The sequence below is a fragment of the Orbicella faveolata genome, unplaced genomic scaffold, assembly GCF_042242905.1.
Source record: "Orbicella faveolata isolate gen_17 unplaced genomic scaffold, um_ofav_v1 contig_46, whole genome shotgun sequence".
Lineage (NCBI taxonomy): Eukaryota > Metazoa > Cnidaria > Anthozoa > Scleractinia > Merulinidae > Orbicella > Orbicella faveolata.
In genome coordinates, this window is record NW_028301576.1 from 17,232,501 (window position 1) to 17,256,266 (window position 23,766).

Below are 23,766 nucleotides of genomic sequence, written 5' to 3' on the forward strand. Positions count from 1 at the left end.
GGGATGACAGGAAACCCAGTGAAGTGACACAAGAAGAACTTGAAGACTACACCGACATATTCAAAGGCGACAAGCATCATCCTAATCCAAAGCGACTTCTGGTTTATGGCCGGCCAGGCATTGGGAAAAGCACATTTTCTCAAAAAACTGCTTTCGACTGGTCGAATCAGAGGAAAGGAATCCTAATGAAGTTTGATGTTGTGCTGCTAATTAAGTTGCGAGGTGTGTGTGATTTGAAAGATGTCAGTGATGTTCTAAGGGCTTCTAAACTGCTGGCTGGTGATGGAGCAGTTTCACTCAATGATGTCTATGAATACATACTTCATAATCAAGAAAAGGTGTTACTCATTTTGGATGGCTATGATGAGTACTTCTGTTCTGGAGAACAATCACCTGTCCGTGACATTTGGGAGAGCACGCTACTGTTGGATGTCCACGTCATTATCACAACCCGGCAAGAGAAAACTGACGAGTTAAGATTGCCCAGCCACGTTCAATTTGAATTAAATGGTTTCAAAAGTGACGATCAAGTCAGAGCGTTCGCAAGCAAGGTCCTGGGAGGTAAAGAAAAAGTTGAAGAGTTTGTAACTTACTTAGTCGAAAGAGATTTGAAAGACTTGGCTGAAATCCCACTTCTTTTGTTGATGCTCTGTATAGTCTGGGAGGAAAACCACTTTAAGGAACTGCCAAAATCACGGGCTGACATTTACCAATACTTTATTGAAACTTTGATCCTCCACACTATCGCAAAAGATGCAAAAGCAAAGCAAGAGGAAAATATAGACGCCCACAATGTAGAGCTTTGTGCATTAGGCAAGCTTGCCTTTGACGCACTTTTGCAAAATGTTCTTTCTTTTCCTATTGACAAACTGCCCGACAGCATTTTGAGCGAGAAATTAAGTAAAGTCGGGTTGTTTCATGTCCTCAATGCTGGAACATTTTTGAAACGCGAGAGACATGTTCACTTTATTCATAAATCAGTACAGGAGTTCCTGGCTGCACTTTATCTCAAGGAGGAGTTGTTAAAAGAAACAAGTACAAACTGTCTGTGCCAAGTTGAATCATTTGAAAAGATTGGCAAGATGATTGACGTTCTTAGATTTGCCTGTGAGCTGTCAGCAGATGCAGCATGCGCTGTTCTAAGTCATCTGGGGATGGTAGGAAAGAAGGAAGGCCTGGCAGAGTACAACTTCACTGAGACACCTTGTATTTCAGACTTTTCTAACAATCAACCACAGTTTCTAACCCTTATCTCACATAGCTTTCTCTCATGCGCATCTGACAAGAGACGAGATCTCTATCCTATATTTTTGGCTTACGTTGGTGGTGTTTTATTAATTAATTCTGACCAGCTGCATAGCGTTGCCAATGAGCACATGTTGAGGTCTGCTGCGGCGCCAGAGTTTATCTTCTTCTCTGGCGGCCGACATACAGAGCAAAGCTATCGAGACCTAATCAGTGTACTAGAAGACCTCAGTGCAGTTATTGTCAGCTGTTCGGGCGAAAAGAAAGCTTCGGATTTCGTAAAGAAGTATCCATTACCAAACGTAGATGATATTTTTCTGAAGAAAGAAGAAGGGAAAACATACCTTTATATTGCTCAAATTCGGTCAAACCTCAGTTCCACATTTCCCACTGAAATGCTTAGGGAGCTCATGTCATCGCCAGAGTCATCTCAGAGGAAGAAGCCAGTTGATGACCAGACGTCAAATGCACAAGACGACAGTAGCGCTTTGTGTTTGACTGAGAACAGCACTGCTGATACTCAGGCTACTCAACATTGTCTCTCCTGTGTCTGGAACATTGATGTCTTTGTTGAAGAAAGGCAAGAGATGGAGACGCTTATTGACGTTCTACCTTGTGTGATATCTCCACGAATTATAGGCATTACCTCTTTTGAACGTGCCACTGATCCTGTGTTGGTGGACACCCTGGTCTCACGTATTAACTTTACAAACAGACTTGATATGTTAGTACTTACGGATATCAATTTGACAGCCAAGCCTGCTGCTGTCATCGCCAGATCTCTGCACCAGGCTCCTAACTTGTCTCGTCTCGACTTGTCATGGAACCCTCTTGGTGAAGGAGTAAGTGATCTCACGCGACATCTCAGCTGTGTTCCTCACCTGGATCTGCTGGTCCTTTATACTGTTAAGATGACAAAGAAACAAGTGAATGATTTGAGTGAAGCTGTGCGTCAGACCAAGATCAGGCAGTTGTGGTCAAATTACCATGTAAGTTTTGTGATTTTTGTTACCATTTGTTTCAACATGTTTAGAGTAATACTAGATATTGCTGAGCTTTTGATTTCGCAATTTCTTTTGTTTTTCTTGTTTTGCCGAACAAGCGTTAAGTTAAAGTACCACTAACCCCCCCAAAATTTTTTCCTTTAATAAAATGTACTAGTTTCCCTGATTACTTCAGAAAGAAAATTATCTCGATTGATTAAATCCCTGCGTTTCTACAGGCGTTTAAACATGTAATTTCTATGTTCACGACCGCGCAAAGTGGGGTCTGGGTCGGGCTACTAGTGACGTCACTTCGGGAACCGGGCGAAAACACTCAAGAGACTTTTGACTGAGCTTCGAGGGCAGTCAAAACATTTTCGGGTTATTTGTGATTCATATTTTATCAAAACTGGACAAGAACTTTAAGTGAAAGAACTGTATCATCTAGCATTACAATTCGGAATCTAGCTACGATTTGGAAGGCTGCGAAGTACATATTTTTTCCATTTCGAAGTGCGGATCGCCAGTCGAGATCGCCGCGTTGTATAATTATATTTAGGCCGGGATCGACAATTTGCCGGTCCATTTGGGTTATAAAGGTACAGACAATGACTGAGGAATTAGCTTACAGCTCCGAAAGAGTTATAAAGATGTCAATGAACACGAAGAGTTGGTAATTTGACTTTACGAAACGTTCAAATTTCTTAGTGTCAAAACACTTTTATATTCAAATATTAATTTCCCCCTAAATACAAATTAAAATTCGATGCAGTCGTACACCACTCCTACCTACTTCTCCAGATCAATGATTGAAAATAGTTTTAACATAAGAGATAAGCAGAGATGTCGGCAAACAATATTCGAAGGTGAGGTAACTTTTCGCTTCGTTATTGTCGACCGTCCGTAGTATATGCATATTGAATTACTGTGTACGAACACAAGCGACGCAAATTTGCATATTCCGTACTAGTGAAATCATGGAAAATCCTTTGACAAGATCTTGAAAGGAGGTTCAGTATACTTTCAGTTAAATATATACATTTCTACTTCACTGTTTTGGGGATAAAAAGTGCTATAAATCTGTCCAAATTATTTTTTTTTTCTGGTGAAACTCAGACTAGAGCGTTTATTTTTCATGTATAATAATATACTTGAAAAAATTACTGGATTCTGATTGGCTGAGAGCAGTGCAGTTCAAGTGTAATACCAGTGCAAAAAGTGTAACATCAGTGCAAAAAGTGTAACACCAGTGCAAATTACACATTTTAATTCCAGATTATGATTGGCTGAAAGAAAATAGGAAATTTTCTAAGCCAATGATATCACGTAAAATGATGGCGACAATTTAGTGCAGAAATTTTGAAAAAGTTTTCTCGAATGAGAAAAAATGGCTTCAAGAAAGATCTCCCGGCATTTCCTCCACGCGAATTTTTTTTCATGTTTATATTATTAATAAGTAATCATACGGTTTTTATCGTTCAATTTCGAATTAATTAGCACATGTGAGTTTTTCAAAAAGCTGAAATTGCACTCGCCGAAGCGACTCATGCAATTTCAGCTTTTTGTAAAACTCACTCGTGCAAATTAATTCCAAATTGAACTCGAAACCGTATGATTACCTATACATATCGGGATGCAATATCTATTTTAATTTTAGTTTCACTGCGTAAATTGTTGTGACTCTGCTGCAAACCTGTTTGTTTTGCTGGTACGCTGTTTTGCACTTGTCTCGCTTGTCTGAGACTCTATTGCACTTTGTTGGGCATTTTTAATTCTTCATGGCATGTAAGCAAGTTAGAGTTAAAAGTCGTTTATCGGTTTATATTTTATATTTATCCTGAAACGTCATTTCATGAAGGAGACTTATCCCGCCCTACAATAGAAATACATTTACTTTCTGGCAGCTGCTCAGTCTTGCGCGAGCTTTATTTAAAGTTAAATGCCTTAATGTTTCGTCGGTCCTGATACAGTCAGGTTTGTTATCTTTTCTGCTTGTGTTTTAGAGTTGGATTTATAGAGAACTGAATTCATCAATGATAATATTACACAATACTAGGCGAATGTTTGCCGAAAGCAGATGTTAAAGAACAATTAAAAATGAAACACTGTTTTAAAGGGAATCAGATGGTCTAAAAGTTTGGCTTTTGGTTCAAATAAGAATAGGTGATAGTAGGGTATTCTGAGGAAATGCTACGAGTGATTAGGTTCTAAACGCAGTAAAACTATTTTGCTAAAATATGTTTTATCTCTTAACTTTGAAATCAAATCACTTTGAAATTAAAGACAAAGGAAACCATTTGAATGAAACTTGTTTACGTCAGAAGAACCTTGTTTCAAATTTAAAACGTGAAATCAAGTAACATGTAATCGCATGGTTTCATTCTATGACTTGAAGAGAAACCACTCATCGAATTTGGTTGTAGCGCTCATTTAAGTTTTGAAAGTCGTCGGAAGTTTTACTGGTGCTTATTTCACTTTGAGAGAGAACTCTTACACTTTTCTCTAACTTCTCTTTTGGGAAGAAATCCTTCGCTTTCTATTTCAGTGTTTTCTTTCCACATCACTGTGCCCTCGAACATCCAAGGGCCAACTATCAAAGCCCGTGGCATAACAGAGATCACAAATTTTTAAAAGCCCTTTTCAGATTTCTTTTCCGATTGGTCGACATTTCAACGTCAGAAAAGTCCTGAAATTTGCGAACGTAAAATTTCCAAGCTTGAAATCCATTTATGCTAAGAGAATTCTGATATACACGAGAGTCCGTGATATAACAGACTGTAAATTCGTAAAAGTCTGTTTCATCAGTGATGTTTTAACCAACTCGTCAACTTTCTTCCAAAAAATAAATAACAGTGTGTAGGAAATTCGCCAACAGTAAAACATCCAGGTGGTGAATGGCATTTTGATCCTGTTCGGCTCGCTTCTGTTCTCCATTGCAGACGTTTTAAAGAGGTCAGCACCACACTACCTCTTCATGAGATGGAGTGTGGGACTGACCCTGAAAACGTATGCGAAGGAGGCTGGATTTGTTGAAGACTGGGGCAGCTAACTTTAGGCGTTTGACTTTAAACCTTCCTCGACTGACTTAGCTTGAGAAAACAAGTTCATGAAATAAATTCTTCCACTAAAAGAACTCAGGCTGCATCATGGACATTCTATTGGCAGCATTCGTGAATAGTTCTCAGGAAGTGGAACGGAACACCCACCCTCCCCGGTGACAAAAAAATCCTCGTCCGCGGTCTCATCAGCTGCTTCATTTAGATTATCTAATTTATTATATGAGTGACAAAATTACTTTATTGTAACTGGCTGAGTGCAGGCCAATTTATCGTTAATTCTTAATTTTCACTGCTGTGCGAATTAACGCACGCGTGTTCGTAATTTTCTCAGTCATATAATAAATAAATAATCGTATGAAAGCTCGAGCAATTAATGATTTACACTACGAGTTATATTTGAAAATTCTTTCAAATTGCACTCGCCTAAAGGTTCGTGCAATTTTGAGAGAATTTTCAAATATCACTCGTAGTGTAAATCCTGAAGTGCACTGGCATTCATACGATTACCTATACTAACTTCAAAAGTTATTGGAAGGGCTGATATTATAAATTCCAACTTAGTTTATTGCTTGCAGTCAATACAAAGATAGCGCCATGCAGGTACTTAGACTATTCCCTGACCACTCCGATTATAGTACGTTTCACAAGTTTGGTTTGATGACCAAACACATCCTCTCAATGCAAAACGTTCTCAAAACATATACTGTCGCGGATAGCTATATTTCGTCGGATTTTGTTTTTTATTCTGGACTTGCGGGAACCAACGTTGGACTCAATCCCTTGCGAGTGAAACAGCGGCAACAACTTTTTTAGACAAACAAACAGTCAGTATTCTACATCCCTTTAATTCCTATTGGATCGCGGTTGTCAGAGAATAATAGGTAGTTAAAAGGTATTGATAAACTATAACTTCAGGAGAACTTTTTACCGTCGTATTGTAGCTTTCATCTTTCTCATGTGGCGCACCGACAGAAGTGCGGACTTTAAAAAGCCTTACTTCAAGAGTTCGTATGGGATATAAAGATTTAGCTTATCAATGCGGTTCGACCATACTTCAAAACGTCAATGTGAGAACGATATGAATTTTAAGGACTTTTAAAGCAATGTAAATTAGGGATCTTTAGTTTTCTCAAAGAATGTTTACAGCAAAGCTGTTTTATTGCGAGCTGAACGGACACACTACTATTTTCAAAACACATAATTCTCTAAAAAATTAATGATGGGGAAACAGTGCACATTTTTAAAGCTTACAGAGCTTTTGTTAGCAAGGAATGGCCACTGTGTGTTGATAGAGACAATGGTGTGTAACATTGTTTTCTGATTTATGGCAGGACATGAAAGGGAACCCCAAACCTGAACATGAATGGCTATCTGAGGACGTCTGGAAGAAGGGGTCCTGGCTAGATCCTGGGACATTTGCAGAATCAGAAGACGAGCCGGGGCTTGGGTCATCGGATTAAGTCAGTTCCGATCAGCAGCTGCAGCAACAAACAGGCAAGAGACTGGATCAGAGACTGAACAAAAGGACGAGCGGCAGACTGGAACAGTCACATGGTCAGCATAGGTAGCAGATCATTATAAATGACTAGGAAAGAGTTGTCAGAAGTTTTCACACCCAGACCTTAAGGTGGTATGGGTACTTTTATGTCAGCCATGTCTTAAGCTTAGTGGTCAAGTGAACAAGTACAAAGTCTCTCAATCTGTTTTGAAATCCTTTACTTTGAAACAAAAACTACTGAACACTAAAGCTTTGAACGCAAAATATGCACACACAATTTGATAATTGTTGTTGACCAGTTATGTCGCCTCATATTTTTGTCAACACGACAATCTCTGCACTACCCGCCTTTGCGCGGATGTTGATTCAAAAGTCTAGCTACTGTTGTGTCGATGTCAATGTATGTGTAGAGCCTGCTTATTTAGACTTTTCATAGATCTGAGCACATTGCTTTTAGAACAGGATTAAACTGAGACGCAAGTACGACTGAATTCAGATGATAGAATAATCAGATGATGAACTGAGTTGAACTGAATTACAAGTGAGTTGGAGGCGAGTATAGCACGACGCCTGAATCAACTGTCGAGCTGCACTGGTGCCTCAGGCAAACTAAACACAATCCACTCTACTAAAAATGATGGCGACCACTACATTTATCAAAGATTCTTAGCACACGAAAACCCTAAAAACGCTGATAAAAACGCACAGAAAAGTTATGAAAACTTCAAAGCTGACATAAACAACGTTGTTAGTACAAGGACGAATTTCTTGAAAAAATGTGACTTTCTGTGGTTAGTTTGTTTGTTTGTGTTAAGTTCGCAAGGTATTGTGGTAAAATGTACAACCGCCATCTTTTGAATGCGGTGAACTGAGTTCGATATGACGATAGCGAGATATTTGAACCAAGCCTAACATTGTGCATTTGCTGGCCTTAAAGCATCTTACTTTTCTTTTTGCACTCCGTCGTGAATATCAGGGCCTTGCAATGTTAAAGTGTATAATGTAAAGCATTTCATTTAATACAGTCTTTGACTTTTCAATGTCATCGTCACTTACTTATCAAGCCAACTTTTTACAAACCTGAAGATTGGTTAATAAATACCTGTGAGCTTAAACGATAACTCGAGGAAAGGTGAAAACTGGAATAATTGAAAAAATACTGACCGTAGATGAAGCTTTTAATTCATAGTTATTTGTAGATTTGATGCCTGTGTGTCCATTTGTAAATATGTTAGAAACGTGTATTTCTGTATTTTAAGAAAAGAGAATTGAATGTACAAAGTTCTTTTATAGCTCTTTGACAAGATTACCTTTCAAAAATTAGCTAGGCTTACAAATATTTTGCAAAAGAGGTGTGCAGATGCCTTTGCAAAATAATTTACTTTCAATCAAACGCAATAAAGAGTTTTGTCTAACTCGAAGAAGAGTTCATCTTGTGTTTGTTGTCCACAATGAAGGGGCGTTTGGGACGAGCGCACGACAAAATAAGAATGAAAAGTACTGCGACGAGTAAAACCATGTGTTTCGAAAAGATGAAAATGCAGGGGCGGATCTGGGAGAGTGGATTGGACACCCCCCCCCCCCCCAAAAAAATGATAGAGTTTGAATATTATAGCAAAAATGTAGGCAAACACTTTGGCAGGTATCTCCTTGCAATTACAAGTAACATTTTTCTGGCTAAAAAAGTGATAAAAATACTTTACTCTCCAACAGCGACAGCAGTGAGAAAAAATAACGAGAGCTCGCATATATGCCCCATTGATTCTGCGACCCGAAGGTACCAACCACTCCCCCCCCCCCCCCTTCCCGCTTCCCCTGAAAAATGCTCCTAGCACGTATATATCACCGTACCCAATACTAGGAAATGTTAACAACACGTAGTCCTGAGCCCACTGTATCAAGTTTTTTCCTTGTACAATGTTTTACATTCATTTATTCGTTACTAGTCTTTTATTAGCATTCTGTATCGCGAAATGAGATTAGCACCTCTCGGGCGCAACCACACTAATGTATTTTTCAAAGCATCCGTTTCGTCTAAACCAAAACGTAGCAGAATATTTTTGCCCTCATTAGCGTTTTCATTTTGTTTCCACCTGTCCACACTAATACGTTTTCATTCGAAAGCGCATACTTTCTGTTGCGTTTTCGCCTTTCGTCCACGCTAGAAAACGCCTGAAAACGCTGATAGAAGCGACAGTATATGACGCTTTTTTCGTTTTTTTTCAAAAGCCTCCGTTTTCACCTGTTCACGCTAAAAACGAAGCGTCCATTTCCCGCACTTTCAATACCCTTCGTTGCCATTAGCATTTTTGGGCGTTTTTGTGTGGACGGTAGGCAAAGACTTTTGCTGTCTCGCTTAGTAGTTATATAAATCGAGGATTCCCGTCTCACGTTATTTATGAAGAAAAGCCACTATCTTTAGCTGTTAAAAGTATCTTTAAGGGTGCACTTGAAATAACAATAAACAAAACGCTCTTATTTCCGTTTTTAACTTGGAAAATATTTATTATTTTCCAAGTTGTGGTGGTTGAACGATTTCACTCCAACACTCCTTCACCGGGTCACTTCCCGTTTGACATTTGGAAACCCGGGGGGGAACTCCCATATGAAAAGGCAAGGAATGCTCGTCGGAAAATGTGAATTTAACTCCTAAGGGAGACTAATGTGGACGTTGCTTGAGTTTCATTAGACCCCTAAAAGACACCACTCAAAACGGAATAGGTTCGATCACTAGTTACTGTTCAAGAAAGGATCCCGCGCGCACTTGTAGACCCGACTCGCGTACTCGAGAGATCAGCGGAAATCAAGCCTGAAAACAAATTAAATGAGAGCGTTTCTTTTGTTATTACTTCCTCGAGTGCACCCTAAAGGATACCTTGACAGCTAAAATACTTATATATGGTTCTTCTTTAGCGATTCGATTCAGGGAAAGTCTTCGTGGTTTTTCCTTCACAACTTGATATTGTGAGTTCGAAAGCAATCGATATAAAGGAATGATTTTAATCATTTAAGCCTTTAAAAAGGCTCCAGACGATTTTTTTGAACACAAGAAATGGAAAGACAAACGTTACCTTTCGGTAAATGGTTTCTTGACAGAAAAAGAAAAAATGATGAAGAAAAGGAAAAATAATCGGTAGTCACCACTAGGATCCGAACTCCCGTTGTCTCGCATGGCGAGCCAGCGGTTATCACATATTTTCCAAGTTCAGTGGCTCACAGCCACTTTGATTAGGCTCGATTTCGGCCGGTCTCCCGAGTTCGGTCTACTAGCGCGGCCTCCTTTTCTGAACAGTGACTGGCAATTCAGCCTATTCCGTCTCAGGTGATATCTTAAAGCTCGTGCCACACCCAAATTGATCTCTTTTAGGGGTTTAATTCGAGCATTCCCGACCTTTGAGTGCCCCTGGGATTATCTGTTCTGGGGAATGAACAGATTTCCGTGAGAGAAGCTCGAGGAGAACTGTGAGCTTCCAGGACGCTTCACACTCACTAAGGATTGTATCAACAGCGTTGAGTGTTCATTTTTTTTCTTGAATACATCAAACGAACTAATTCTAAGTGTACAAAATGTGTCCTAGTAGTGATTTTTCGATTGTATGCAAGCAATTCATCAGCATCCTTTGATCTTACTAAATGCACTAATACCAGGCTCTGAGTTTAGAAATGAATTGCACAGTTTTAAGGCAAGTTTGGCAGAGTGAAAGATTTCGGGTCAAGATCTTCTTGAAACTATGCTTTCTGCACATTGTATGGGAAGGGGCGTGTGACTGTATGATCAAAGTCTGATTTCTTCCAGAAAAATCAGCACGTACATTGCCAAGAAGACAGGTTGAGAGAATAAAGAAAACCATCAACCAGGCATGTTGATATGTTATGTAACCAAGAGAAAATCAAGGTTTCCTTCCCATAATGATATCCACGGGTTGATCTCTAACTAATGCCGCATTCACACCAAATAAACTAGTTGAACTAAATCAGGTTTAAGTTTTTGCAATTTTTCAATTAAGCTTTGAAGTCATTTTGAGAAGACAAATTTCGAACTACCGGGTGCCTGGTTAACATTTTAATCAAACAGGTTTTTTACCTTGATAAGTTCAGTGTGAGGTGTGTACGGAATAAGCAACTAATATTTAACCTTGTTTAGTTCAAACACTTTTAAACAGGTTTAAAATGTTGGTGTGGACAGGATATAAAACCATTTGATTACAGCACCCAAAGATGTTCGCAGATGTTGACCAAAGGACTTTGAATGTAAAAGAGAAGTAAAATTCTGGCTGGAACTGACAATCATGTTAATAACAGATGACTTCCCATTCTTCTTCTTCCCATAAGTCTAAAGTGCTGTGATCAAATGGTTTTAGCTAGAGAACAACCTGTGATATTTTCAATAAGGAAAACAGCACCAACATCAAATTTGTGAAATTCATAGTCCAACAATCTAGCCAATGAAATGATGTGTCTCCAGAGCCACCTTTCCCCTTACGCCCAGGCCCTGCCTGCAAAGAAAGACAGGGGGCTCTAGGAATTAGCATGGTCTCCAGGTCCCACTCAGTTTCTGCTTCTCCTCTCGAGTGCTTTTTCTTTCCTAAACTGCTTCTTTGATGTTCATTGGCCTGCAGACAGAGCTTAGAAACATCTCTACCTTATACTTTGTTCAACTATAAGTCAACTAGAGTTCCACCAAGAATGCCATTCTCTTAATGACTGTGCTAATCACTATTTATTCTGTTGTAGATGGCAAGTAGCCTAGCAGTGTGCACTTGTTAACAATTGAAAATGCTGGCTGCTTCTATGGGTTTTTGAAGTGTCTCTGAAGAGGATTTAGATACACTTTAGGACGACTGGTAGATTTATATGCTCTCAATTTCTATGCATGATACTTGACTCAGCTGCGCCTTCAACTATCACTCAACAAAAATCTCAAGCTTATCATCTAATTGTTAAATATGACACACTGCAGTTTTCTTCTTCATTATCATGTTGCATCTCAAACATCCAGCATAGCCAGTAGAAATGGCATAACTACCCAGAACTACCCACCCCACCCCCTACTCATAAGTTTTGTCCTCAGATTTTAATTGCACAGAAGCTCCAATAATGTAACAAAGACTATACTCTAAAGAACTCTATGAACAAAAAAGGTCTGGCTTGAAGGTTGCCTTCTGAATTAGAATGATAACTTTACAATCTAAATAAATAAAGATAATAAATAAATTAATTAAGTAATCAATTACCTAAGACGCAATAACATCAGCAACCTAAGGACATACATATCTCATTAGTTATGGTTGCTGTGTTCAGCCTAGGGTTAATAAGCTTGTTAATGCATGATTGGGTATGCTGCAATAAGAGTTCTTCTAAGGAAAACATCTGGCCACATAACCAACACTCAATCAGTTTCTCGCGAGTGTGAACCTTCCCAGGCTCATCCAGGTCTGACATTGATGCAAAGGTAAGTTGACATTGACTGCATTTAAAGGGTTTCTTATCTGCTGGCATTGCCTCCAAACACTTCATGTGTGAAACTGTTTTATAGTGCTTTTTCAGTTGCTCTGATGATTTAAACCACATTTTACACAAGGAGCACTCAAATGGTCTCTCCTCACTGTGTACAACTTGGTGTTTCTTCAGTTCATATTTTGACTTAAAGGATTTTTCACACAAGCTACAACTAAAGGGCCTTTCATCACTATGTACCCTTTGGTGGGCTAGGAGCTGTTGTGAATTCTGACAAATCTTTTTACATAAGCTGCACTGAAATGGCTTTTCATCACTGTGTATAACAAGATGCTTTTGTTTGCTATAGAGTTTTTTGAATCTTGTATCACAATAGGGGCATTTGTAAGGTCTTTCATCACTGTGACACTGGTAATGATTAGTCAGTTCAGTAGATGATTTAAATCCCTTTCCACACAATGAGCATACATGTGGTTTTTCACCATTGTGCAACCGTTTATGAATGTTCAGAGTTGACAAAGTCTTGTAACATTTTCCACAATCAGAACATTTAAATGGCCTTTCATCATTGTGCACAGTTTTATGCCGCTTAAGTTTATCACTTGCTTTGAAAGACTTGCCACACAGATCACACTTGAATGGCCTTACATCAACATGAGTTCTTCTAATATGTTGTCTCATATCCTCAGAGGTCTTAAATAACTTCTCACAGAGGCTACATTGAAAGGACCTCTCTTCAGTGTGCGCTCTCTGGTGCAACTTAACCTCTGCTGCAGTTTTGAAGCGCTTCTCACATTTGTCGCAACTGAAAGGTCGTTCGTCACTGTGCACTCTATTATGGTTCCTAAGCATGGCTGCAGTTCTAAAACCCTTTCCACACAATGTACATTTGAATGGTGTTTCTTTACTGTGTGTTAGAGTATGTTGTTTTAAATTCTTCGCTGTCATGAAAGCACTTTTGCATTGGGAGCATTTGAAAGATCGTTCACGTTCTGTGTGAGTTTTTTCATGTTCCTTGACATCTGCAAGTCTCTTAAAGCTCTTCTCACACTGACTGCATTTACAGGGTCGTTCTTCGCTGTGAACCACTTGGTGATTTGCAAGTGTTTCTCGGGTTTTAAAGTACTCACCGCATTGATCACATTGTAAAGCCTTCCTATTGCTATGAACAGTAGAATTATGTCACCCGAGCTTGTCAGGTGTCTTGAAGCCCTTGTCACACTGATGACATTTAAAAGGTCTTTCTTTACTGTGTACAGCACTGTGTAGCTTGAGGCTGGATGGATTACAAAATGACTTTTCACAATGACAACATTTATAACATTTTCCTTTTGTGCTTTCTCCTTTTGTAGTGCTTTCGCTCTTTGCTTCATCTAGTATGTTTGAAGAATTTGCATGCATTGCAGACCCCTGTAGTTTTCCTTCAGTTGCTTCTCTTTGTGTGATTAAGCTTTGCTTCACAGTGGTATCATCACCATTTTAACACAAGCCATCATTACCTTCTATCTGCTGATCATAATTTGAAGTTTGCGCATTCAATGAGTCATTCACTGACGTGTATTCCATGATACTTTCTAGTTGAATTCACCTGAAAAAATATTGGCATTACAGTAAACATGAGAAGGAAATTAAAGCGTTTTTTTTTTTCAAATTCAAGGAGTAAGGCCAAGGAGCAGGAATTTGGTGTCATTTGTTGTGACAAAATTGACATGAATAATTAATGAGTATTCACCAAAGCAGAGGTTAATATCCACCACTTTCGCAGACACTGAGGTGCATGACTATTTCAGTAAATACTACACAAGCTGATTAACTATTGGATAACAATTTCTTCTTCAGTAACTGAAGCAAAATGGGATGAAAATATGCTGAATTGAAAAAAAATGTTTCGAAAAAAAGGATTTTTCAATTGGCATATGACATATTCTGTATGATTTTTGAAAACAAAAGTTTTTCATGAATAAATATTCAGTTTGTACACTTGCGTACCAAACTCAAGATTCGAGGAATCAATCAAATATTATAGATTTGTGTACACATATCGAGTGGGAAGTAACCACCTAAAGTGTTACACTTAAGGGAGTTGAGAATTTGAGCGCTCCAAAAGGCATTGTATGGAGTTTAAAATAATGAAGGATAAAATTGTGTAGTGAAATAAAATGTTACTCTTTTTTGAATAAAATAAAGAAACTACACTTATCTTGCCTGGTTTCTTTGGTCCATTTGGCCTATTTCATTGTTTTTGGGCAGTTTTGAGGTGGTTGTCACAGTTTTCTATAGACGATGTCAAGGCTGGACAGAGCTGTTTCGAAAGCACTGTTGCACGAGGCCTTTTTCTTTTAATGATTCCTAGTTTTACTTTCATTTTTACAGCTTAGCTATTTTATTTGTTAGTAATTTTTTATCACTGATGTAAATTTTTAATGTAAATTTTATTTTTAATAACATTTTTTACTGTAAAGCGCCATGAGCCATGGATATGGCGCTATACAAATCTATTATTATTATTATTATTATTTTCTCGCCGAAATTCAAATCCATTACACAATTTTCCCCTCCAACGCAAAGAAGGATAGTCCATCTGTCCCCTTTTCGGGTCGGCTTGGAAAAATCTTCCTACTTTCCGTTCCAGTTTGAACGATTTTTGCTTCACTTCTGGAGCTTTCAACTTTCCGCCACACCTTGTGACCATCCTTTCGACTACAGCACAGTTGGAAATCAACACTAGTGGTCTTACATTACAATGAGGCGTCAAAATGCTCCCCCGCAGATGTCAGGAGAGGGTGATATATTTTAACGGAAATGTTTGACTGTGCACCCATCTGGTAAGTAGCAGTTGTCATGCTAGAGCAGTCGCTAATGTTGATTTCCAACTGTGCCGTAGTCAAAAGTATGGTCACAAGGTGCGGCAGAAAGTTGAAAGCTCCAGTAGTGAGACAAAAATCGTTTGAATTGGAGAGGAAAGGAGGAAGACTTTTCCAAGCTGACCAGAAAAGGGGACAAATGGAATATCCTTTGCATTGGAGGGGAAATTCGAGCAGCGGTTCAATTTTCAGTGAGAAAACAGCCTCGCAGGACAGGGCTTTCGAAACAGCTCTGTCCAGCCTTAACTTCGTCTATAGAAAGCTGTTACAAACACCTCAAAACCCCCCAAAAATGATGAAATAGGCCAAATGGACAACAGAAACCAGGCAAGATGAGTACATTTTCTTTAATTTATTTGAAAAGAGTAACATTTTATTTCATTAAGCGATTTTATCCTTCATTATGTTAAAACTCCATCCAATGCCTTTTGGAGCGCTCAAATTCTCAACAGCATAAAGTGTAACACAACACCGCGCACTTTAGGTGGTCACATCCCACTCGATACGCATACATAAATCATTAATATTTGATCAGTTCCTCAAGTCACAAGTTTGGGATGCCTGTGGTTTGTATTTCTTGTATCCTGTACATGTGAAAGCAATGTTTTCAATTAAAAAATTTACTTGATATTTCCAGGCTGTTATCTTTCACTTGAAATCCTTTGTTTTCATTCAAAAAATTGTTTAGAACATATTTCAGGTAAAGGTAAGCCTTTCGAACTGATTTTATTAAATTCTTTTTTTTTTATTCCTGTTTTCATAGGAATTTCATTATATTCTCGATCTTTTTGTTCAAGTGGAAAATAGCACCCTTTAAGACCCAGGGTCCCCAACTAACTGCCCCTGGGTCTGCGAGGAGGGGAAAATCGTAACGTGATATAATGATCCTTCAATTTTCGACTGGTATTAAAGATCCCAACAAACATAAGAATGTGTTTATGCTTACTGAAAAACAAAACAAGAGACTTATATTTGAACAAGCATTCAAATGCCACGTGTTACGCGTACATCGATCAAAACTGCTCTTAAAAAAACTTTCATAAATTAACACGACATTCTTGAAAGTAAGCTTCCCATGTATATGTTTCCCCCTTATCTTAAAGGTTTCAGACACCTCTCTACAAAGATTTCTTTGTCAGCGTGACTAAACCGATGGAGTTCGTAATGTTCAAGACAAAAGAATTGTTAAAACAAAGAGGTCAAGTTTGTGTGACCTCAGGACTATATCTAACTGTATGGTACTTGATTTCAGCAGTAATCACTCCAAAAGTAATTAGTGCTGGGCTATATTAGCTTAAGTGGCGCTTGGTTTGTGGTTAGTCCTTTCAATAACAGTTCTGACTTTTAAAAAGTAGCGTTCTGAAGTTCGCTTTTGGAGACCGTAACGAACTGATCGGCGTCCACAACAAAGCGAAATCAAAGCAGAGACGTTGAAATATACAATACAACAGAAACATCTGATTGAGCATAAAAACTCGCAGGTAGTAATTATTTACAACATACCTTTCTAGAGCAGTTGATTTCGGGAGAAAACTTCCAAAAAAGATACCGCACTTCGCTTGAGCTAAACTCTTCGCAAAACCACTACTGGATTGAGCATCTAATCGAGGCTGTTATAATAGATCGTCCAGGGGTGCCTGGGGAGCGTAACAAAACAACTGCGTCAAGTACAAAAGATCGGAGATCAATAAAACTTGTCAGAATTTGCAGGAGGGGTTGAGATTTTCGGTTAAGCGATGACAATAAAATGACCCTTCCAAGGCAAAGGATGAAAATGTCCCGACCCTCCCCTGGAACCTGTCCTAAAATTCCATGACCCTCCCCTGGATAAATAAAACGTCCGAATTTGATGACGAGGACGATGATAATGCCAATTGTGTAACACAGTGTAAGATCAAAGAGGGCTCATGGCACAGTGTCCAGTCAGTCAATGCATCAATCTAGAATAATCTTCTTAGCTTTAAAGCGACATCGCTGAACAATGTTAAAAGAGTCTGAGCTGAGCTTTCAGAAGTAAAAAGCCCTTGAAGTGTCCGCTCATTTATTTCAGGTTTTGTGCAACGAAATGGCATAATATTGGTGTCCGCGTCCGCTTAAGAGCTGTCCGCAGAATGCAGGTTAATTTTACCGTAAATGTGGGCAGAAAATTTAGGGACTCAAGCTAGTGTCCACTAGAGAGTCGCTCCAACCTGAGCGATTGACAGCCTCTCCGCCTGGTCAGCTGACAACAACCTTGCTTGAATCCCACCAAGACGAAAGTGATGCTGTTTTCTACCCAGCAGCTTGCTCGTGCACATGGTCTAGACGAATATTCCTTGAAACTTACACGGAGTGAAGTAACTCAATTAATTGGTTTTAAAGCTAACTTAAAGGTCTACATTGGAGGCATTCAGTTTAAACAATATTTAATTCATTTACGAAATTCCTGAAATAAACATTTAATTGAACTTTCATGTGTTAAGTAAAGTCTTCTAATGAACCATTTCATGAGCACATTACGCTGAAATTAAAGTTACCGTATAGAATCATTTCATAGGCTCTAGTAAGATCCTCTAAATTGTCTCAAAGGTACATTTAAGTTACTTTAGTTTAGCTTTAATTTTTGCTTGGTGGCTCCAAAAGTTATCTTTAATTTGCCTTTTAATACCATTTAAATGTTAAATAAAAGTTTCAAGTAATCTTTAATTTACCTTTATATAGAGCCAATGACACAATCTTGGACAGGGTGAAGTCGGCCTCTACGTTACTTGGGACGTAATTTCATCAAAACCTTAAATGGAATAATGATGTCCTTTCTAAGGTGGCAAGCTCTTACAGCACTCTCTTCGTGATCAGGAAAGTCAAGAACTTTGCACCGTTCCACATTAGAAAACAGTTAGTAGAATGTCTCGTGCTATCTGGATTGAACTATAACGATATAGTATATCATCACCTCACCCACCGCTTGCAGCGTGTGCAGCTCGCGGCTGCCAGCCGGTTTCGTCTTAAACCGTTTCTCTAGTATACCTGATGTGCTAAAGCTTGGCTGGCTGGTTGTCAAGTACCATAGAGATCTCAGTCTATCAACAAATATATGCAAGTGAATATATGAAAGATCACACATTTGAACTGCAGAGAAAGTTATGAAGACATGATTGATCATAACTGCTTAAGTTGTGTATATAACTGCGATGATCAATCATGTCTTCAAGAATTATATCATAGTGTAAGGCACTTTATAACGAGGAATGGCCATCTTATCTTAGATTAGACGTCCGAACACCGACACGCATCTTAAGATCTTCGTCAGAACTTAATTTGGTAGTGCTTCAGTTCCCTGGCACGTTTCAGGACTGCGCAGCGCGTTTTTTAACAGTTTGCCTAACGACATTAACAACACCACTGACCCTGAGGCACTCCTGCGGAAATGCACGTAAAAGCGTTTATTTTTCCTCTACGAAAGCCGAATTTGAGTAATTCTGAGACTTGTTTTCCTTTTCTTTATTCAAGTTTAGAGATGGCTGGATTCAATTTGGTTTGTTACTGTACATAGGTCTTAGCATAGAAGAGCCACGCCCAGTGGAATGCTAATAAACCTTTATTACCATTATTAGTATTAGCATTAGCATTAGTATTAGCATTAGCATTAGTATTAGTATTAGTATTAGTATTTGTATTTGTATTAGTATTATTAGAGGGGGGACCCGCTTAATACAGGTTTCAATGTAGGTTGGATTGTTGCATTTACACTCTCAATAGCTTGTCTTTTTAATATGTCAGGAAATGATTGCATGCCTTGATTTTCATACAATCATATTTTGTTATTTGTAAAACAATATTAAAGCACCCTTTTACGATCATGATGGCTTAATTTCTTGTGACCCTCTTTCTTTTCCTATCATTTTTTCATAACCCTCCCTTTTGAAGGACTAAAAAAACTGTGACCCTCCCCTATTTTCCACCCCCTTCCTCCCTGGTAATTTCTGACAAGTCCCTAAGTCTGTACTTCACTTTTGACCAAACAAAATGATCTTGCCGTTTTTGACTACAGCACAAGGAAGACATGTACAGATACATGTAATGTAAAACGTGTAGGCAGGCCTGAGTAACAAACAGTTTCTTAACGTTGATAATATGGACTTGTTCGAAAGATAGACTGCCCTCACGTCACAAGTAGTTCCTTAATGAACAATGCCTCATAACACCCTTTCATAATATATTTTCCAAGTTCAGTGGCTCACAGCCACTTAGATTAGGCTCGATTTCCGCCGGTCTCCCGAGTCCGGTCTACTAGCGCGGCCTCCTTTCCTCAAAAGTGATTGGTAATTGAGTCTATTCTGTTTCAAGTGATCTCTTAAAGCTCGAGCCACACCCAGATTGATCTCCTTAAGGGGTTTAATTCGAGCATTCCCGACCTTTGAGTGCCCCTGGGATTATCTGTTCTGGGGAGTGAACAGATTTCCGTGGGAGAAGCTCGAAGAGAACTGTGAGCCCCCAGGACGCTTCACACGCACTAAGGATTGTATCAACAGCGTTGAGTGTTCATTTTTTATTTCTTGAATACATCAAAAGAACTAATTATAAAGTATACAAAATGTGTTCTAGTAGTGATGTTTCGATTGTATGCAAGCAATTCATCAGTATCCTTTGATCTTACTAAATGCACTAATACTAGGCTCTGAGTTTAGAAATGAATTGCACAGTTTTAAGGCAAGTTTCATGAAGTTTGGCAGGGTGAAAGATTTCGGGTCAAGATCTTCTTGAAACTATGCTTTCTGCCCATTGTATGGGAAGGGGCGTGTGACTGTATGATCAAAGTCTGATTTCTTCCAGAAAAATCAGCACGTACATTGACAAGAAGACAGGTTGAGAGAATAAAGAAAACCATCAACCAGGCATGTTGATATGTTATGTAACCAAGAGAAAATCAAGGTTTCCTTCCCATAATGATATCCACGGGTTGATCTCTAACTAATGCCCCATTCACACCAAATAAACTACTTGAACTAAATCAGGTTTAAGTTTTTTCCAATTTTTCAATTAAGCTTTGAAGTCACTTTGAGAAGACAAATTTCGAACTACCGGGTGCCTGGTAAACATTTTAATCAAACAGGTTTTTACCTTGATAAGTTGTGGGGTGTGTACGGAATAAGCAACTAATATTTAACCTTGTTTAGTTCAAACACTTCTAAACAGGTTTAAAATGTTGGTGTGGACAGGATATAAAACCATTTGATTACAGCACTCAAAGATGTTAGCAGATGTTGACCAAAGGACTTTGAATGTAAAAGAGAAGTAAAATCCTGGCCGGAACTGACAATCATGTTAATAACAGATGACTTCCCATTCTTCTTCTTCCCATAAGTCTAAAGTGCTGTGATCAAATGGTTTTAGCTAGAGAACAACCTGTGATATTTTCAATAAGGAAACCAGCACCAACATCAAATTTGTGAAATTCTTAGTCCAACAATCTAGCCAATGAAATGATGTGTCTCCAGAACCACCTTTTCCCTTGTGCCCAGGCCCTGCCTGCAAAGAAAGACAGGGGGTTCTGGGAATTAGGATGGTCTCCAGGTCCCACTCAGTTTGTGCTTCTCCCCTCCAGTGCTTCCTCTTTCCTAAACTGCTTCTTTGATGTTCATTGGCCTGCAGACAGAGCCTAGAAACATCTCTACCTTGTACTTTGTTCAACTATAAGTCTACTAGGGTTTCATCGAGAATGCCATTCTCTTAATGACTGTGTTAATCACTATTTATTCTGTTGTAGATATTGAGTAGCCTAGCAGTGTGCAGTTGTTAACAATTGAAAATGGTGGCTACTTCTATGCGTTTTCGAAGTGTCTGTGAAGAGGATTTAGACACAGCTTAGGATGCCTGGTAGATTTATATGCTCTCAATTTCTATGCATGTTACTTGACTCAGCTGCGACTTGAACTGTACTGTCACTCAATAAAAATCTCAAGCTTATCATCTAATTGTTAAATTTGACACATTACAGTTTTCTTCTTCAATTATCATGTTGCGCTTCAAACATCTAGCATAGCCAGTAGGAATGCCCATGCTCATCTAGGTCTGACATTGATGCGAACGTAAATTCACATTGACTGCATTTAAACGGTTTCTTATCCGCTGGCATTGCCTCCAAACACTTCAAGTGTGAAACTGTTTTATAGTGCTTTGTCAGTTGCTCTGATGATTTAAACCACGTTTTACACACGGAGCACTCAAATGGTTTCTCCTCACTGTGTACAACTTGGTGTTTCTTCAGTTCAAATTTGGACTTAAGGGTGTTTTTGCACAAGCTACAACTAAACAGCCTATCATCGCTATGCACCCTTTGAGTTCTTCTAATATGTTGTCTCATATCCTCTGAGGTTTTAAAGAACTTCTCACAGAGGCTACATTGAAAGGACCTCTCTTCATTGTGTGCTCTCTGGTGCAACTTAACCTCTGCTGCAGTTTTGAAGCGCTTCTCACATTTGTCGCAATTGAAAGGTCGTTCGTCACTGTGCACTCTATTATGGTTCCTAAGCATGGCTGCAGTTCTAAAACCCTTTCCACACAATGTACATTTGAATGGTGTTTCTTTACTGTGTGTCAGAATATGTTGTTTTAAATTCTTTGCTGTCATGAAAGCACTTTCACACTGGGAGCATTTGAAAGGTCGCTCACGTTCTGTCTGAGTATTTTCGTGTTCCTTGACATCTGCAAATCTCTTAAAGCTCTTCTCTCAGGGTCGTTCTTCGCTGTGAACCATTTAGTGATTTGCAAGTGTTTCTCAGGTTTTAAAGTACTCACCACATTGATCACACTGTAAAGCCTTCCTATTGCTGTGAACAGTAGAATTATATCGCCCCAGCTTGTCAGGTGTCTTGAAGCCCTTGTCACACTGATGACATTTAAAAGGTCTTTCTTTACTGTGTACAGCACTGTGTAACTTGAGGCTGGATGGATTACGAATGACTTTTCACAATGACTACATTTATAATATTTTCCTTTTGCAGTGCTTTCGCTCTTTGCTTCATCCAGTATGTTTGAAGAATTTGCATCCATTGCAGACCCCGGTGGTCCTTCAGTTGCTTCTCTTTGTGTGATAAAGCTTTGCTTCACATTGGTATAATCACCGTTTTTACACAAGCCATCATTAACTTCTATCAGCTGATCATCATTTGGTGTTTAAGCATTCAGTGAGTCATATCACTGACATTTATTCCATGAAGTTTCTCGATGTCTTCTCTTGAAAATTATGAGAAGGAAACTAAAGCTTTTTTTTTTTCAAATTTAAAGAATAAGGCCAAGGAGCAGGGATTTGGTGTCATTTCTCGTGACAAAATTGAAGTAAATAATAAGAGGTATTCACTGAATCAGAGCTAAATATCCACCACTTTCACGGGCACTCAGGTGCATAATTGATTTTTAACAAGCTGAATAACTAGCGTATAATAATTCTCTCATATGACGTCTGAGTTAACCAATCAGAAATTATGTGTGAAAAGCACTATTCACTAATGTGGTATATACTAAAGTAAATAACTAAAATGAGGCATAGTGCTCTGTGAAGTGAATTACACACCCTATCATAGTAGGTAGGCAAAGTCTGCATTAGTGCCTATTGGCCCATTAGCCCAGGGTATGTCACGTGTTGCTTGTCTGAATTTGAAATGTCTCCCGTCACTGTTTGATCAATTTGTTTCACCCGCTGGTGGAAATTGGAAAAACTTTTTCGAAAAAATATTGTTGCTAGAGATTCTGTCGTTCCTTTTTGGGCCACGACTCCTGCCTGTTGGATTTTATTTTGCCAGGGTCTCTTGTATAAAGAGGAGGAAAATGTGAGACTTGAATAGACACAACGCGGAAAAATAAACGCAGAGAACTTTCTGTGGCCGTGTAACGGAGAAAATCTCAGTGTTGAAAAAAACTTTTGAATCTCTATTCGAGAAGTAATATATCAAACACGAGAGACAGTGTTTCATCGGGGTATCCAAACACCGAGGAGAGAGTTACGATGCGCAGCGGAGTATTTTTGACCAAATTCGAGGCGTCTCGAGTGTTTGATATATCTTCTCAATCGAAACAAAAATTATGGAGTAAACAGAGAAGTAAAATCGTCAAAATCTATGCTAATAAAGACCGGGTATCCAAACCTCCTTCACGGTTGTGATTTTCTTAATTTGTTTAAACTTGATGAATTATTAATGACTTTGAGAAGTTTACAGCCAGGAATAGATGGACCCTTTCACCAAAGAACGCATATTGAAATTTGGTCGCGTCTCAATTTCAAAAAGCAATCCCCTGATGTAATTCTCTAACATGACAATCTGGTATAACTCTTTCGTGCAAATTGATAATAAACCCATTTATATTAAAATCTGGTATATGGTAGCAATTCATCTTCGAAACAACCTACTTGACGAAAATTTTGCATTTCTTAACTTTTGGTGCCTTTTATGAAAAATACGGTGTCAAAACCAAAGAGTGCAGTCTCCAAAATGAAATTAATTTGAACTTGCACTCAGGCGGAGACGAGTATACGATTTTTGCAAGTTAGTCTAGAACATGCTTATCAAGCAAATTGCGTCCATTCCGCATAAAAGTCAAAGCAAATGGCTCTCAGACTGCAATTCTCCGCAATCCGTGGACCATATAGATTGGCGAATCCAACCTTCAACCGCGAACCTTCC

The 23,766-nt window shown here is 38.8% G+C and overlaps 2 protein-coding genes and 1 pseudogene across 4 annotated transcripts in view; 1 reads left to right on the forward strand and 2 right to left on the reverse strand.

Moving 5' to 3' along the window:
• LOC149098693 (uncharacterized) overlaps positions 1–8,209 on the forward strand; it is a 49,143-nt gene extending 40,934 nt beyond the window's left edge. For all 3 annotated transcript variants that reach the window (XM_089278621.1, XM_089278623.1, XM_089278622.1), the window contains 2 exons: positions 1–2,234; positions 6,619–8,209. The exon at positions 1–2,234 is cut by the window's left edge and continues 132 nt beyond it. In XM_089278621.1, the coding sequence (XP_089134747.1) occupies positions 1–2,234; positions 6,619–6,747 (2,363 nt within the window). In that variant the 3' untranslated portion in view covers positions 6,748–8,209. The remainder of the gene's footprint in view (positions 2,235–6,618) is intronic.
• A 3,635-nt stretch (positions 8,210–11,844) lies between these two features.
• LOC149098695 (uncharacterized) lies at positions 11,845–16,717 on the reverse strand. Its single transcript, XM_089278343.1, has 2 exons — positions 16,610–16,717; positions 11,845–13,830 (listed from the first exon to the last, which is right to left on the reverse strand). The coding sequence occupies exon 2, from the start codon at positions 13,188–13,190 to the stop codon at positions 12,036–12,038; it is 1,155 nt and encodes a 384-aa protein (XP_089134469.1). The 5' UTR covers positions 13,191–13,830; positions 16,610–16,717; the 3' UTR covers positions 11,845–12,035.
• Positions 16,718–21,119: 4,402 nt separating this feature from the next.
• Positions 21,120–22,282, reverse strand: LOC149098696 (uncharacterized; annotated as a pseudogene).
• Between the last annotated feature and the right edge of the window lie 1,484 nt (positions 22,283–23,766).